The sequence below is a fragment of the Vulpes vulpes genome, chromosome 12 (assembly GCF_048418805.1).
Source record: "Vulpes vulpes isolate BD-2025 chromosome 12, VulVul3, whole genome shotgun sequence".
NCBI lineage: Eukaryota > Metazoa > Chordata > Mammalia > Carnivora > Canidae > Vulpes > Vulpes vulpes.
Window position 1 is genome coordinate 155,783,529 of NC_132791.1, and position 18,182 is coordinate 155,801,710.

The following is an 18,182-nucleotide window of genomic DNA, read 5'->3' on the forward strand; positions in this document are numbered from 1 at the left end:
ACAAAGTTGTTCTAACATGTTGTTTGCTTGCTCTTCACAACATTTCAGAGAGGTTACTGACCCTATTGTATTATAGCCAAAGACCAGAAAGGTCAAGTCCTTTGCCCCACGTCACAGGGCCAGGAAGTTTCAGAGCTGGAAAGCAAACCCAGGCGCGTTTAGATGCGGTCTTCTTCTCTCTGAGCCTTCGAGAAGTACAAACTCACATCTAACCCAAACAGTACACCGGAGAGAAAGGGCAAGGAGGACCTGTTGGAAGGAACTCAGTTCTCTCATCCTTCTGGATGACAGTGACCAGATAGCCTGATGGAATCACACCCACACTCACAGGTGTGTGATCCTTTGCTCTGTCCTGGGGCACCTACACTGTGCCCAGGGCTTGAGCTGTGCCCAGTGCTCTGAGGAACTCACCCAAAGGACTTACTGGTTGACAGATTAACTACTATTGGGATCTTGTTGTGTTGCATTTTGAACAAGGCATTCGCATGAATTGAGGGAATTATTTAGAAAGACATTAATCTGGCAAATAGGTATTGAGATTTACTCTGTGCAGAAAAGAGCAAAACCTCTTAGCATAGTAAGCTGATTTACTGTGGCAGGGCTAGAAACGGACATGACCTGTGCCCCCCACCCTGGAGCTGGAGGTCTAGCAGTGGGCGGGAAAGATTACTTTTTTGTATGTGCTACACTGACCTAGTAGTGTGTGCCAGGCACTGTGCCAGCCACGACACCTTCATCGTCAATAATAAGAGTAATAATAGCAAAACACTACTGAACCCCGACTCCACACTGGGCACTGTGCTGAGCCCTTTTCATCTTCATCAAACGCCAAGGGAAAGATGTCACTGTTCTTTAAAGGCTGGGGCATGTGAGCCTCAGGGAGGTTAAGTATCCTCCACAGGCACATGGTTAGTGAGTGGAAAAGTGAGGACTTCCACTCTGGTCTCTTTGCCCCACTGCGTGTGCACACCCGGCTATAATCCCAGAAAGGGAACAGACATAATTTTGAGGGGTCTCAAGAGAGGGAGAGTCCCTGCCAGTGGAGGTTTCAAGGAAGAGTCTCTAATAAGATGCCCTTGAGCCAGGCCCTGAAGAGCAGGCCTCCAGACAGAGGGGACCCAGCTGAAGAGAAATGGTCTGTTCGAGTGATCACTCCTACAAATTTGGTTATGGATCAAGACATATCTGATACTGATAAGTTGCCATTGGAGGCTATGAGTGTGGAGGCCAGACTTTGCAATAAACAGACCTGGAGTTGATCCTTTCTCCCCCTTTTACCAGTTGTGTTGACCATGGACAAGCTAACCAACCTTTCCAAGCCTTGGCTGCCTCATCTGTAAAATGGACATAATAGTGATACTTATACCCTCATGAGACTATTGTGAGGATTTAATCAGGTATGGTGTAAAGTGTTTAATATTGCCCCTAGCTCATAACAAATACTCTAAAAATGTGAACGATGATGATGATGATTGATGATGATGATGATGATGATGAATGGCAGTCATACTCTTCAATTCCGAACAATCTGGATAAAAAATGGGCCCACTGGGGCACCTGGGTGGCTCAGTCAGTTAAGTGTCCAACTCTTAATTTCAGCTCAGGTTATGATCTCAGGGTTGTGAGATAGAGCCCCACGTCAGGTTCCATGCTCAGCACAGAGTCTGCTTGAGATTCTCTCGCTCCCTCTCCATTTACCTCTCCCCTCACTTGGTTGCACACTCTCACTTTCACTCTCAAAATAAATAAATTAAATAATTAAAAAATAGAAGGGGAGACCCAGCTTCTCAGCCCCCTTCTGGTCTCTAATGACCCTAGACTTAGGCACCAAACAAGTGAACAGGTAATTCACTCTGGGCCCAAGGAGAAGAGGCCCCTAAAGACAAAAGGGAATGGATCCTGGGCGGTGGCAGGAGACGAGAGTCTGAAGGAAAAACGCAGCAGCAGAATGAGGGTTCTCTCCTTATGGTGGGTGAGGGGAGCCATGGGGTCCCCCGACTTGGAATGGATTGAAGGATGAGCCAGATGCTTTCCATTACATCTCTCACTGAACTATCTCAAAATAAGCCTCTTCCCTACAGCCAGTGGTCCCTTGCTTTCTCTCTGACTAGACTATCTCCCCTATCATCCTGGGAAGCTCCTAGTATCCTTTAAGGTCCATTTCCATGTCCCCTCCTCCAAGAAGCCCTCCCTGATGCTACTCCCCTCCTCGATGCAGTATAGCTCTTGCTCTCCTCTCTTCACAACTTCTTACTACAGGATTATGGGACCATCAATTTGAGAGGTAGACTTTCCAGGAAATTATAAGCAACTTGAGATCAGGAAGTTCACCATGAACTCTGACTTCACTTGTCCGATCAACACATATTCAGGGTCCCTCTGGCCAGACCATGGGCTCTGGGTAAGAGAATGACTCAGTGTGTCCTTGCAGGGGGTCTGACCTGAGGAAGAGACAAATCATTCACTGATATATTAAAACAACAATTGGGGATCCCTGGATGACTCAGGGGTTTAGTGCCTGCCTTTGGCCCAGGGCACAGCCCTGGAGTCTCGGGATTGAGTCCCGCGTTGGGCTCCCTGTGTGGAGCCTGCTTCTCCCTCTGCCTGTGTCTCTGCCTCTGTGTGTGTGTGTCTCTCATGAATAAATAAATAAAATCTTTTTTTTTTAATATTTTTTTTTAATTTATTTATGATAGTCACAGAGAGAGAGAGAGGCAAAGACACAGGCAGAGGGAGAAGCAGGCTCCATGCCCCGGGAGCCCGATGTGGGACTCGATCCCGGGTCTCCAGGATCGCGCCCTGGGCCAAAGGCAGGCGCCAAACCGCTGCGCCACCCTGGGATCCCAATAAATAAAATCTTTAAAAAAAAAAAAAAAAAGAAAGAAAAAAGAAAACAACAATCAAAAAACAAATTATTTTGTTAATCCCCAGCTGGGTCCAGGCCCTCAGGTCAAGGTTAAGGATACAGAAAAGAGCAAAACCTGTGCCTGCCCTTAAGGAGCTCCCCGTCTGACCTACAGCCATTGGAAGCAACGTGTTAAGTGCAGGGTGTGTCTCCACGGCTGTGGAGCACCGGGACAGGTGTGAGGTGTGGGATCCTTTTGCTTTGGGTTTTGTTTTTTTTTATGATACTGAATGAATGAATTTTTTCTGTGGGCTCTCTTTTCCGTTTTATGGAACTTGTAGTGTTCTAATCACGAATGAACTCTGTAAATCAAATACCCAATAAATAACTGATCAAGTAATTGACTGAAATGTCACACCAGAAATTGCTGTGGCAATAGTGCTAGATTCTGGGTCTCTACCACCCCTGGACTTTCTCAGTGGGGAGCAAATCTACTCTGACCATGGCTGGATCCAGGCTGCAAAACCTCCTGCAAACTCACACTAAAATGCAGCAGTTCTCGGCCTACCTCCCAAGGGGGTCGTAAGCATTAATTAGTTACCATTGGTAAAGTGCTCTGAAGGTGTGGGGGTGTATAAACACTGCAAGTCATTAGGCCTCTCCACGCCACTATGCTCTACAGCCTGGGAACTGCTAATTGAGAAATAATTAACACCTCAGGGTGCAGAGGACGGATGCCTGGCGTTTCCAGGATTGGAAGGGATGTAATAACATGCATGGAAGCAGGAAGAAATACAAGGTTACAGGGGATCCTGCTACTGAAGATTATTCACCTCCTGCCCCCAGAGAGGAGACATGGGGCGCATTGCCTCAGTAAAACCTTTAGGACTGCACTCCTTGGGGAAAGCCTGGACTGCTGAGCTGCAGAGGCCCAGTGACATTCTTAGACCAAAGGAGTTCAGGTCCAGCCCAGCTCTGCCTGGCCTCCTCACTGGAGGGCAGATGCCAGTCTCGGGGTTCACCCAAGCTGTATTTTCTCCCACTCTAGGACCAAGGTGATGACAGGCATAGACACCGCCCCCTGCAATCCAATGCCCCAAACCAGGGTGTCCGATGCCTCTCCTCTAGAGCAGCAGGGCTAGCCCCGACTGCACATTAGGATCATCTGGGGAACTAGTGATGCTCAGGCCCACCCCATATTGATACCCAGCATCTTGGGGCTGGGGGATTGGGACACAGGGTGAGTCCAATACAGTTAAGATTGAGAAGAACTGCTTTGGCCTGTGTGTCAAGCGCTGTTGGTAGCAGTGGGAAATAAAGATGTAAACCCTATGACACCCCCATGGCTCCCTCATACCAACTCATCATTTCCTGATTCCCTGCCTAAGTATTCTGGTCCCTCAGCCTGGCCATTCCACTCCACTCCCGCCACCATTCTTGGCCTGGTAAACCCGACTCATTCTTCAGGCTCAGCTCAAAGATCGCCTCCTCAGTGAAGTCCTCCTTCCCTACATTCCCACAGGGCTTTCAATGGCCCCCACTACACCACTGATCATACAATGTTGTTCCTGGCAGATTTTGGGGTCTGAGAGCTTCTTGGGGTCAGTGTCTTGCATTGGGTTTGGTACCTTTTAGGCACTGGATAGACTAGCTCCCTCCTCAGGACATATGTACTTGGTTCTCTGTGTCTAGAACATTCTTCCCCTATATATCTGCAAGGCTGTCTCACCTTGAGGTCTTTGCCAAAATGTCACATTCTAGATGAGGCTTTCCCTGATCATCCTATTTTATTTTATTTATTTATTTTTTTGATCATCCTATTTTAAATTGCAACCACTCTACGTCCAGTCCATTCCCTTTTCATAGTTAATTTTTTTCTATGCATGGATACTGATGGATTCTGTCTTTATTTAAAACTTTTGTATTTTGTTCACCACGGATTTTTACATTAATTTTGCGTTTTTTAGATTAACTGCATAAAAATACTACTTTGGTTACTGAGTTCCTGGTCCCCTCCTAAATTTCACTGTATTAAATATAGGGACTCTTTTCACTAGAATGTAAGAAAGCAGGGAACTTTTTGTTCTATTCCCAGTTTCTCCAAGTGGTTGGTACGTGGTAGCTAATCAAAAAAAAGTATTTTTTGAGGGATCCCTGGGTGGCTCAGCGGTTGAGTGGTAGCCTTTGGCTCAGGGTCTGATCCTGGAGTCCCGGGATCGTGTCTGGTGTCGGGCTCCCTGCATGGAGCCTGCTTCTCCTCCCTCTTCCTGTCTCTGCCTCTCTCTGTGTCTCCCATGAATGAATAAATAAAATCTTTAAAAATTAAAAAAAATATATATTTTGGGAATTAACATTTGATTTAGTGTCTTAAAAACTGTCTTGGGCTTTGTAATGAAGGTATTTTTTTTTTCTACTTAAAAATTTTAAATGGGGGGGGGGGGTACCTGGGTGGCTCAGCGGCTGAGCATCTATCTGCCTTTGGCTCAGGTCATGATCCGGGAGTCCCAGGATCAACTCCCTGCAGGAAGCCTGCTTCTCCCTCTGCTCGTCTCTGCCTCTCTCATGAATAATTAAATAAAATCTTTAAAAAAAAATTTTTTTTCTAATGGGGGTAGCCAGTGGCTCAGTCGGTCAAGCGTCTGCCTTCAGCTCTGGAAACGACCGCAGAGTCCTGGGATGGAGCCCAGAACTGCATGGGGCTCCTCGCTGAGCAGGGAGTCAGCTTCTCCCTCTTGCTCTGTCGCTCCCCTGATTTGCGCTTTCTCTTGCTCACACAGTCTCAAATAAATAAAATCCTTAACAATTTTAAATGCATTTAAGTGGAAAGCCTGGGGCAGCCCTGGTGGCGCAGCGGTTTAGCGCCGCCTGCAGCCCAGGGCCTGATCCTGGAGACCCGGGATCAAGTCCCACGTCGGGCTCCCGGCATGGAGCCTGCTCCTCCCTCTGCCTGTGTCTCTGCCTCTCTGTGTGTCTATGAATAAATAAATAAAATCTTAAAAAAAAAAAAAAAAGTGGAAAGCCTGTGAAGTCCCAGAGTAGATTCCGACCGGAAAGGCTCACTGCCAGCGGCCGTTCCACTCCGAGTGGGGCGCCACGCCACGCCACGCCACGCCAGGCTCTTCCCATAGAGTTACACCTCCCCCAGTCCTAGAGGGGACTTCCGGAACGGTAATTTACTCCTCGCTGTCCAGGCCTATCTATGGTCGTGGAGGAGGGCGGAGCTCTAGCTCCTTCGCTCCACTTCCGGAAGGCCGGTCCCGCGCGCCTGGCTCCCCGTGGGAGCGGCTCTCTGATTGGCACGGCGGCCAGGAGGCGGGGCTTGGCACCCCGCTGGCGCAGGCGCGTTGGGCCGGCGCGGCGGGCGCGCGGGCGGCGTTGACTGCGGCTTGGGCTGGTGAGCTTGGGTGGCCGCGAGGATCGGGCGGGGCCGGTGGGGCCGGCGGGGTGGAGAGCCTAGGACCGCGGCGGCGGTGCGTCCACGTGCATCCCGTCGCGGCTGTGCGGCGGGGTCGCAGTCGCCTGAACTCTCGGGTAACAGCGCTTCCTCCGTGGAGGACCTCGGGCCTTGGGGGGTCACGGCGGTCCTGGGAGCGCCAGCCCTGCAGGGACCCGCTGGGAGCGCGTGGGGGCCCGGCCGACGCCCCCTCCCCCCATTTCACGTATGGGGAGACGGAGACCCCGAGACCGATTTGGTTGAGCAGGGCCAGCCGGCCAGTGAAGGCCGGGCCGCGTCCGGAGAACGAGGTGTGGGGCTCCTTTGCTGTCCCAGACGGAAACCGTGGAAACCGGGAGGCGGGGAGCTCCTTCCCGTACTCCTCTGCTCCTCTGCAATGGCCTGGCCTCCCCGAGCTTGCCTCTTGGGTGAGCTGCGCGTGAGGGCAATAGCTAGCACGGTGGCGCTCGCTCTGTACCAGGAGCTTCACGGACAGCTTTGCTGGTTGGATTGCAGGCCCGCGTCTAGTTCGCCCTCCAAGGGGCCTGTGCCTCGAGCACCCGAGCAGCTGCTCCGTGAAAGTTTGTTGAATGAATGACTGAGTGACTCAGAGGCTCTTTGCCAGAGTCTGAGGTGCAGGACACATTAATTCCTTTTTTTTTTTTTTTAAGGTTTTATTTATTAGGGGCACCTGGGTGGTTCAGTGGTTGAGCATCTGCCTTCGGCTCAGATGGTCATCCCCGGGTCTTGGGATAGAGTCCCACATCGGGCTCCCTACGAGGAGCCTGCTTCTTCCTCTGCCTATGTCTCTGCCTGTGTGTCTCTCATGAATAAATAAAATTAAAAAAAAAAAAAGATTTTATCTTCTACAAGAGAGTGCACATAAGCAGAGGGAGCAGGAGAGGGAGAAGCAGGCTCCCCACTGAGCAGGGAGCTGGGTGATGCGGGACTCCATCCTATGACCCTGGAATCATGATCTGAGCCAAAAGCAAATGCTTAACGGATTGAGCCACCCAGATTGCCAGGTCCCCTGACACATTCATTCCTATACTGCTTTCAAGGTACTGTCTGTAGATAACCTTGAAAATTTGAGACGAGTAATTTATTCTCCCTTCTTTGTAAGCTGAGGGGTCTGAGGACAGGGACACATTGGGGGTGAGGACAGAAAGCTTAAGGCTTTTATTTAAACTACCTGGATAATTGCCGCATTGCACTCCTTCACTTTGCTTTTCATTCACTTTTGATCAGCAAGCGTTAGTAGTAGTAGCCCAAATATTATGCGTTGTGCTAGACCCTGAAATCTGACAATATAGAAAATATCATGAACTCCTCATTTGATGGAGGAATAGGACAGGAAGCATTGCTCACCCCCAGTGCCTGGGAACAGCAGTTTCTCAGAAAAGTTTTTGAAAATTAGTCCGGTGCAGTAGACTATGAAGAGATGGGGGCACAGAGAAGGAAGTGATCATCTCTGTTTGGAGGGGTTGGAGAAGCTTCTTGCAAAAAGGAGCCTTGAATGATGCAGCTGATTGGGGTGAAGCTGGCCTCTTTGGGAATGATGAGCAGTTTGGAGCATGTTAGGAGAGTGGTAGGAAAAGAAGCTGGAAGAAGCTGGAAGTGTGTTAGAATCAAAATATGAAGAGGCTTCCTCTGGAAGTACCATTCCAAAAAAATTATGATGGGGAGCCATTAATGGGTTATAAGCAAGGGAGTGATTGGATTAACTGTCTTTTTAGCTGTAATATGGAGACAGGACAGACGGGTTCAAGAGTCATTCAGTTCAGTCATTGATGGGCATGTATTGAGGATCAACTATGTGCAGGCATCATGTGGGATGTTACTTGGAATAAGACAGATATGGTTACTGCTCACGTGGAGTTTATAGTGCTTTTCCCAGAGTGGTCCCTGGACCAACAGTAGCAGCATCACCTGGAAACGTGTTGGAATTACACTTTCTCTGCCCACACTCTAGGCCCACTGAATCAGAAACTCTGGGGCTGAGGCTCCACAATCAATGTTTTAACAAGTCATCCAGGTCATTCTGTTGCTCACTTAAGTTTCACAACCACTGGGCTACTGTAATGGACCAGGCAGTTGTGAGGAGCTAACCCAGGGTAGAGGCAGTAAGAGCCAGAAAAGAGGGGGGTGGACTTGAGAGGAAGATCAAAGATGGGCTTGTCTGCTTTAGGAGGAGTCAATGGTGAAGGAGTTTCTGGTGTGGGCCCCTGGCCTGAGGTGGGACCTGAAGTGAGGGAGCCAGATGTGAACCATGTGTTCTTAACCTTCGGGGCCTGCACTTTTCCACTCAGGCACATTAGAGCTCTGTGGTAGTGCCTCCCAACCTGCCTCCGGCCACAGGCCACGTAGATGATAATATTTGTACCGTGCATGGGGGAAATGGGTGAGGCTGCCCGAGGTGGCAGGGGACCAGCCGGAGGCCTTGAAGCCACTGGGAAGCTAGAGGAGGCCGCCCAGGGGTTCCCCAGAGCTGAGAGGAGTCAGCAACCCATTGCCAGCGTACTGCAGGGCAGCCCTACTTCATGGGAGATGCTAAAAGGTAGCGGCGCTCGCTGAACTTGGCAATATAAATCAAGAACCTTAAAAGAGTTCATATGTGTTGACTCAGTGATTCCATTCCTGAGAATCTCTCCCAGATGTACAACAAACAAACAAAAGCCTTCTGTTCATTGTAGATTATATATAACAGAGAAAATGACAACTCTTTGTAGTAGGAGAATCATGTCTGATATGCTCAGTAGAATGTTGTACTGTCATCAAGAATGTGAGCATTTGTAGAATCATAGAGAAACACATATGCTCATTCAGAAGACAGTATCTAGGAAAGCCCTGCCCCATGCTGAGTGGCAAGCAAGTTAGATGTGGTCCTTGGCTGCACAGAGCTGAGTGCCCGGGGGCAGCAACCCGAGCGGTCACTCTGAGAGTGATCGGCTCTGAGAGTATGGGCTGCTGTGGGAGAAGCTGGCCTTCTGGGCGTGGGAGTGGGACCAGGAAGGCATCCTGGAGGACAGGATGGTGATCCCAAGACTGGGGGGATAAGTCAATGTTGGTATGCAAGGGGCACATGTGTTAAAGAGTAAGCATGGTACAGCTGGAGCGTGGAAAGGGCTATTGATGAGGCCAAGCCTCAGGGGGCCATCAGCCAGCTCAGCCAGCTCGTGTGTGGAGAGGTTCAGAAGCTTAGACCTGATTCTAAGGGCCACAGGAAGTCCCTCGTGGCTGCAGCATGGAGAATGGATTGGAGGAAGGCAGCGATGGAAGCTGGGGCCCAGGGTGGAGGCTGCTACAGTAGCCCAGGGGAGGGATGGTGGTGTGGAGGTGAGGAGGAGGGACAGACTGAACAGCAAGTGGAGGGGCAGGATGGCAGGGCTGAGAGGGTTGGTGCGTGTGGGCCATGAGGGGGCAGAGTGGATGAATCCAGGTTTCTGGTTTGGGCTTTTGGTGCCATTGAGAGTGATAGGCTGCACGGAGGGGACGGGGGTGGGGAAAGGGAGGAAGGTGCTAAGTGCCTTCCGGGTGCATCGTGTTCTCCAGGAGACAGTCGGATAGGTAGGTCTGGAGCTGGAGTGCAGATGTTGACTCAGGGTCGTGAGCGTGAGGCCTGACAAGGAGCGCTCTGAGGAGGAAAGAGGCATAGACACTTAAGGCAGGAGCGGGGTGGAAACATGGGCAAAGGACAGAGCTTGCAAAAGAGACAAGGGATCGTCAGCAGCAGTTGTGTCCAGGCTGAGGGATTCGAGTTGGTTTCCTTTTCTTTTTTATTTGTTTCTGTTTTTTTCCCAGTTTTCTGGGAACCATAGCAAACATTGATGGCACTCATAGAATGTGCCAGATACTATTCTAATAACTTTTTATAACTCTTCTAAATCCCCACAATGAGCCTACAAGATAAGTCCTGTTGCATTACCATTTTGCAGATGAAGAAACTGAGCACAGAGGGGTTAATTCACACATCCTGGGCACAAGGGTGTGGAGTCGGCAAAAAGCCCACCTGGAGTCAAGGCTGCCTGACACCAGAGCCAGGGCCATCCCCAAGCTGTGGTGTCTCTCCCCAGTATGCTGTTATATTTTTATAAATGGGAAAGTACTGATTTTCTTTTAAACAAAGGTAGTACTTGAATCTGCTAGAAAATTAGAAATGAAAGGGTTTGCATCTGCAAAATTGATGGCTGGCTTAGAAGTTTGTTGGGGTCCCGACTGAGCTGGCTCTGTGTCGGTGTCAGAACACAGTTAACGCGGATCTCTGCTCGGCTCATTTCTCTCCAGGCGCAACTGCTACTCTGTGCTAGATGTCATGGAAGGGCTGCTGTCAAGATGCAGAGCACTGCCCACCCTGGCCACCTGCAGCCACCAGCTCTCTGGGTACATTCCTCACAGGTGTTACCACTGTGACCCCGAGAGAGGGAAGCGCTTGGTGTTATCCCGCATGTTCCAGCCCCAGAACCTTCGGGAAGACCAGGTTCTCTCTCTCGAGGGCAGATCTGACGACCTGACCTGTAAGAGCCAGCGGCTGATGCAGCAGGTAGGCCTCATCTACCCCTCAAGCCCCGGCTGTTATCACCTCCTGCCTTATACTGTGCGTGCCATGGAGAAGCTCCAGCGGGTGATAGACCAGGAGATGCAGGCCATCGGGGGGCAGAAGGTCAACATGCCCAGCCTCAGCCCAGCGGAGCTCTGGCGAGCCACCAACCGGTGGGACTTGATGGGCAAGGAGCTGCTAAGACTTAGAGACCGACATGGCAAGGAATACTGCTTAGGACCCACTCACGAGGAAGCTGTCACAGCCCTGGTCGCCTCCCAGAAGACACTGTCTTACAGGCAGCTCCCATTCCTGCTGTACCAGGTGACGAGGAAATTTCGGGATGAGCCCCGGCCCCGCTTCGGTCTTCTCCGTGGCCGGGAGTTCTACATGAAGGACATGTACACCTTCGACTCCTCCCCAGAGGCTGCCCGGCAGACCTACGGCCTGGTGTGTGGGGCCTACAGTAGCCTGTTCCGCAGGCTGGGGCTGCGGTGCATCAGGGTCCAGGCGGACGTGGGCAGCATCGGGGGCACTGCGTCCCATGAGTTCCAGCTGCCGGCTGACATCGGGGAGGACCGATTTGCAGTCTGTCCCAACTGCAGCTTCTCGGCCAACATGGAGACACTGCGCTTGTCGCAGACCGACTGCCCAGCCTGCCAGAGCCCACTGACCGAAGCCAGAGGCATTGAGGTGGGGCACACGTTTTACCTGGGCACCAAGTACTCCTCCATTTTCAATGCTCAGTTCACTGATGCCCAGGGAAGACCGTGCCCGGCTGAGATGGGCTGCTATGGCCTGGGCGTGACTCGGATACTGGCTGCCGCCATTGAAGTGCTGTCCACGGAGGACTGCATTCGCTGGCCCGGCCTCCTGGCACCTTACCAGGTATGCCTCATCCCCCCAAAGAAGGGCAGTAAGGAGGAGGTGGCCACTGAGCTCACAGGACAGCTGTACGACCTCATTACAGAGGCAGTGCCGCAGCTCCGTGGGGAGGTGCTGCTCGATGACAGGACCCATCGAACCATTGGAAACAGACTGAAAGATGCCAACAAGTTTGGGTACCCCTTTGTGATCATTGCTGGCAAGAGGGCCCTGGAGGACCCTGCACATTTTGAAGTTTGGAGCCAGAACACAGGGGAGGTAGTCTTCCTCACCAGAGAAGGAGTCACGGAATTTCTGAGCCAAGTGCAGGTGGTCTGAAAGCCCCCGAGCCAGCCCCCCCCATTCTGCAGCCTTGGCGTTCATACTAGTGCTGCCTTTTCCTGCACTCCCTTCCAGGGCCAGTCTCTCCAGAAACCAGGCAGCTCGCAGAAGATGGGAGCGTGTTAGGGAAACCGACTTTTATCCAGTCCTTTGTTCACACTATTTATATTTGAAGTCGGTGGTTCCATTCTCTGGACCGGCCATACTGCCACATACCATTCCTCTAGTCCATTGTGGAGGCTTCTCTTAGGAGGCAGAGGGGCAAGAAAGAGCTGCTCATCTTGGCCCTTAAGTGAGTCACTTCCCTTCTCTCTGCTGAGGTTCCCACTGGGGGATGGCAGTGGCCGGTGGCCAAGGCCCTTCCAGCTCCAGCAGTCTGACCCCTGGCCTCTTGCTGCATATGGTGTGGACAGTAGGCGCACCATCCCTCCTCCCCCTGGACACGTCCCTTCCCCTGCTGGGGCCTTGGACTCCCCATCTGTGGCATGAGAAGGTGGAACTAGATCCATAAGGTCCTTACAGCTATCACTGGCAGGTTCCACAAGAGGTTCAGGACAGGCAGATCTGGTTCCTCTCCTCCTCCAGAGTCTAAGCTACACAAAAGTTGATAGAATTAGCTAATGGCTCAAAAACCACCTCCAGAGAGCTGGCTCTATCCAGGCAGCTTAGTGCAGAGATGGTGTTATATTGATTGAATAAAGTCAGACTCCTGGGATGAGCCTTGCATGCTAAGGTGGAACGGTGGTAATGCCTGCCATTTTAGCCGGCAGCGGCTTCCTACCTGAGACTCTGCTTTCCTTTCTTTCTCTGTTATTTCTGCAGTCCACTCAAAAAAAAATACACCCCACCTATGGGGTGCTCCTCAACCTCTGCCTGCCCCTGCACTCTCCCGTTCCACTTTGATAGCATTGATTCTTGTCTGGTGCGCACACAGCTCCTTGTTCAGTAGGCTCACCTCTTATGGTTGACGGTCAGTTCCCTGAGGCCACCGTCCTAGGCCGATACCCAGCATGCCGCACTTCTGGTCGCTGCCAGTTGTCCCACCTGCTGAACAGCTTCCTAGCGGCGTGTTATTGCTACGGCTGTTACTGCCCGAGTAGTGCACGCCTGAGCATACAGCAGCAGGTGTCCTGGTTAACAGGACGGGCCTCAGGCCTACCATTGGCTCTCTGGGCCCAGCATTCAGGCCAGGACATGTGCATTCTGAGAGCAAGCCTAGAGAGGTAGGATTGTAAGTCAGGGGACCTTCCCCTCAGCTACACATTGGTCCCACACAGTTCTGCTTAGGGCCTGGGGTGTGGCCTGCGCATCATGCAGTTTAAAGCTCCGTAGGTGATTCTAACGTGCACAGTCGACTCATGGTTCCCAGCATACTTCTGGGCGGCAGCTGACCCTGAGCTGCTTTGTAGCCGGGCGTTTCTTTGAGTAATGCCCTCTGTACATCATCAGACTGATGGGAGCTTTCTGCTTTTAATGGTCTGCTCATTCATTTGTTGAGGGCCTGCTGCACACCACTGTGCTGTGAGGCATGTTCGTGTATCATGTTCAGACCTAATGCTCTGCAAGGTGGGTGCTCTTCTCCTTTTACAGATGAGGAACCTGAAGGTCCATTCAGCAACTGCCTCGAGGATGCAGAGCTACTGAGCATCAGAGCTAGAATCCGAGTATTGACCAGCACAGCACCGTGCCATTCCTGTTAGGACTGCATGGCCTCTGCTCAGACAAAAGTGATTCCAGTAAATAAAACTGAATTATTTATATCTTATCTAATCACGTCAGCCTCAGCTAGATGAGAAATTAGAATTTGTGCGGATTGGTGCTTTAATATTTTTAAAAATTTAATTCTTATTGACGTATAGTTGGCACATAGGGTGACATCAGTCTCAGGTATACACCGTAGTGACTTAAAAGCTGTGCTCACCACAAGGGTAGCTCCTATCTGACACCACATGCTGTCACCATACCATTGACTAAATTCCCTGTGCTGTGCGTGTTATCCCGGTGTCCTCTTCGTTCCATAACTGGAAGACTGTACCTCCCACTCCCCCTTTTTTAATGTTAAATTTGTGCTCCATAAGCTGATTTACGAAAGCTGGAAGGCTAGCCAAATGTAAGCACTTTTTAAAACCAGATTCCAGGAATAGAGAACCGATTAACTTTAAACTGTTCATGAGTGTCCGAGGTACAAGATGATTTGAGGATGATACAGAATCCTGGAAGTTTAGGACAGGAGGACTCGGAGCCCGCCTGTCCACCCCTCATCTCACAGATGGGAAGCAGGCCTGGAGTGGGAATTAACCTGCCACACGGCATCTGGCTGGCGGAACACCGGATTGCAGGCCAAGTGCTGCGTCCCCAACATCAGGCTACCTCCCATCAGTCTTGTTGCATCAAGAGAGAACTGGCTGGATCAGCCTCTAAACTACAAAAGCCTTGTTGGTACTGTCCTTTATTTTCCAAGAGAGACAAATACAGGGAATATAGCGATTGCCCAGCGGCATGCTGAGTTGAAACCCAAGTGTCCTGATTCCTAAGCCAGCATGTCTTCTAAGAAGCCAGGGGCAGAAGGATATGGTGGAAAGATCAGAGTCTGGAAGAAACAATCCTAGACCCACCATTTACCAGGGATAGGATCTTACACAAATTCCTTGGCCTTTACGGGTCTCAGCTTCTTCATCTGTAAGACATGCTCATGGCAGGGCATCTCCCAGGGTAGTCTGGGGTTGCCTGAGCTTGCTTACGTTAAGTAATTAACCCTGTGCTCCCAGGAAACACCTTCACGCCAGACGAGGTAGGCAATGGCACCACAGGGAGCTCAGGTTCCGCTAGTAACGTATCTTAAGACCGGTATCTTGTCTTGATACGATGCTTTACAACCTTCCTGGGGAGTGCCTGGGGCCATAAGTGACGCCCGTGGAATGGCTCCATCTCCTTAGAGGAAAGACAGATATTCAAACTGTGTACCTTACTCTCTCTTGTCCGAATTTGCCGTTACCTCTTGCCATAAATAGATGAAATGGGGACGCTGGCAAAATCACAGGTACAAGATGTATTATCATTTCTCATTCCTTGGGGAGATCTAGAAGCAACTGGCTGGGAAATATTTAACAGAATGAATACTTGGGGACAAAAGCTGGTGCATATCAAAAACCATTGTATAAATCAAGCTTAGAATGTAAATCAAGGGCTCCCTTAATATTCTGTGTTTTAATGGAAGGAACACCTGCTGGGCTATCAATAAAGGCATTTTGCAGAAATCCATTGAAATTGTCATTTGCTTAACTCCTTGAGTGCCAGGGAGCTTTACAGAGTTCCCAGCATCCATTTCTATGCCAAGATGCCAGAATGCTTTTTGGAATGGATGGCTATGCATCCAAGGGCCATGTAAGGTTTTGTTCTAGAGTTAGGAAAAGTTTTATAATGTGGAAAATGGGAAACTTTTTATGATGTTATTGCACACTTAGGATATGCTTGAAAAAAATCAAGATGCTGCACTTAATTGAAAACAATGACTTCGGGATCCCTGGGTGGCGCAGCGGTTTGGCGCCTGCCTTTGGCCCAGGGCACGATCCTGGAGACCCGGGATCTAATTCCACATTGGGCTCCCGGTACATGGAGCCTGCTTCTCCCTCTGCCTGTGTCTCTGCCTCTCTCTCTCTCTCTCTCTCTCTCTCTCTCTCTCTCTCTGTGACTATCATAAATAAATAAATTTTTAAAAAAATGAAAACAATGACTTCATAGTGATCCACATGAGACATTGGAGTCCCACTGCCTAGGCTGCTTGATAGCTGTGCAACCTGGTGCGAGATGCTTCCTTGTGCTTTCTCTCCTTCCTCAGTAAAACAGAGACAACAGTGCCTGGCTCATAGCAGGGCAAATGGCAGCTGCCCTCATACTAGGCCAGGTAGCCCTTTGCACGTAAGGGGGTGGGTAGAGGAGGGTGCATGTGGGCCAGCAGAATGAGGTAACACCTTTAGGGGCCCCTGTTCAGATACCACTGTGGTGCAGGGATGCTGTCCACTGCTACTAAGCCAGCTGCTCCGAAGGCTGCTAATGAGCTTCCATAGTTAAAGCCTAATTGCCCCTGGCTAAATAAAACTGTAGGGCTAGAAGAGCGAGGAGGAAGCACCTGCTGGTTAATGGTAACTGAAGTCTGGCCATTTGCAAGGGAAGAACTTGTTACCCAGGCTTACCCAGAAAGCTCGTGGGCTGACAGGGTGTCAAGTACTATGGGGAGTCAGCTGCGGGCAGTCTGGCTCCACAGACTAGACTCTTCTAGCCAGGCAGTTAGCGGACGTTGCATGACACTGAATGCCAGGACTACCACAACATTGCCGTGAACAGGCAAGGGCCGCCAGGTCTCATGCCAGCTCCTCCAAGGTAGAGGCCCAGTCTTGCTACAGATAACTCCTGAAGGGCTTAGGGGAGTCGTGGATTCAAATTCTAGCTCTGCCTTTCACTAGCTAGCTAACTGGGTAAGTTACTTACCCTCTCTGTGCCACTTTCCTCGTCAGTAAAATAGTATGTAAACTACTTGCCTGCTGTCAGTGTCAGGCAGGGTAAGGACTTAGCCAGTCCACATAAAGCACCCTGGAACAGTCTAGCATATCCTGTGTTCAGTGGATGGCAGCTGTTATTGCAGCCAGGCCATTTATGCGCTCCCCCTGGAATATGCCTTGCCTTTGTGTGCAAGGGGGGCGGGGGGCGGAACGGAGGGGTCCTTCCAAAACCCACTCGCCACCCCTCCCGTCCCTCTCCAACTTCATGGCCCATATCCATCAAGTGTGAGGTCTTCCACCCTTAATCTGCTTAGAATTCATCACCCCTTCCTCTGTGCCATCAGTCAGTAATTAGTTGTACACCTGCTATGTGCTGAGCAGGTGCTTTGCTAGGTGCTGGCAGTACAAAAGTACACAGCTCAGGGACCTGACTCAGTTTGCAAAGTGGGAGGAATATCCAGTAAGCAGACAACTAAAATGCAGTGTGGCAGGTGTACAGGTGCAGGTGCCTCAGGATGTTTGAGTAGGGGGCCAGGAGGACTTCCTGGAGGAGGCAGCCAGGCCTGATTAAAGACTAGATAGATGTTAAACAGGAGAGGGAGAAATAGTTGGGGGTAGAGGCAAGGGTGAGAGTAAGAATGCTCCAGGCAGAGGGAGCAGAATGTGCAAAGGTCTGAAGCTAAGGGCATGGCATGATTGGAGAATGGAAAGTGGTGTAGATTGAGCACTTAGTTCGAGGCAAGCTGTATCATATAGATTAATTCATACAATACAGCACCTGCATGAGGTAGGTGCTATCATGCTGTTTGTGTTATACATGAGGAAACTGAGGCATAGTGCCTGAGTGCCTGGGGCCATCCGTTAGTGAGTTGCAGGGATGGAACTGGAAGGCAAGGCAGCCTAGCTCCAGAGGTGAAACTCAAGGCACTGCACCTTCCTGCTCATAGCAGAACTGTGTCCAAGATGGCTGGGCTAAGGAGGTTGGAGAGAGGAAGCCACAGGGGTGGTTAGGGACCTGGAGGGACTTGAGTGCCATACCAGCAGTGCTGATGAGGGAAGGGGGAGCAGTTTCCAGTCCAGGTGAGATTTATGACATCTACTCAATAGTGTGACCTTGAGGGCAGAGGCATCAGTGACCTGAAGCACTTGGGCTGTTGCCAATTAGGTTAAATGTGTATAAAGCAAATGCAATAAAAGGAACACAGAAAAGGAGGGAGGTGGGTTCTGGAGTGAGCTGCGTGGGTTTAAATCCTGGCTCTGACACTCACTAGTGGTAAGACCTCGTGTCCCCATCTCCTATATAAAATTGGCCTCATAGGCCTGAGCACATGGCTGTCGTGATGAAGGGAAAGAATCCAGGTATGTGGTTTGCCCAGCGCCAGAACTCCATGTTTCTCATCTGTAGAATGAGGCGGCAGATGGCTGAGTCTTTGAGGGAGCTCTGACTTGGTTCTGCTGGTGTCCCAAGTAGGGGCAGGTCGCATGCCTCATGGGACCCACCTGCCTGCAGGGGAGAGCTGGGGTTTACACCCAGGCCAGTGGGACCCCTGCTCCGAACACCAGCCAAGCTCTAGCCCTGGCCTCCACGGCCAGCTCCTAAGTTTGCGCTCCACCCACTCCCCTGGAGGGAGACCACAGAGGATAACAGAGGTCAGAGGAGGC

At 50.8% G+C, this 18,182-nt stretch overlaps 1 protein-coding gene across 2 annotated transcripts; it reads left to right on the plus strand.

Moving 5' to 3' along the window:
* The first annotated feature begins 6,142 nt into the window (after nucleotides 1–6,142).
* Nucleotides 6,143–15,282, plus strand: PARS2 (prolyl-tRNA synthetase 2, mitochondrial). 2 transcript variants are annotated; one of them, XM_072730830.1, is made up of 2 exons: nucleotides 6,143–6,239; nucleotides 10,563–15,282. In XM_072730830.1, the coding sequence occupies exon 2, from the start codon at nucleotides 10,591–10,593 to the stop codon at nucleotides 12,016–12,018; it is 1,428 nt and encodes a 475-aa protein (XP_072586931.1). In that variant the 5' UTR covers nucleotides 6,143–6,239; nucleotides 10,563–10,590; the 3' UTR covers nucleotides 12,019–15,282. The 2 variants fall into 2 exon arrangements, with proteins under 2 accessions (XP_072586931.1, XP_072586932.1); XM_072730831.1 differs by lacking the exon at nucleotides 6,143–6,239 and adding an exon at nucleotides 6,308–6,376.
* The last annotated feature ends 2,900 nt before the right edge of the window (nucleotides 15,283–18,182 follow it).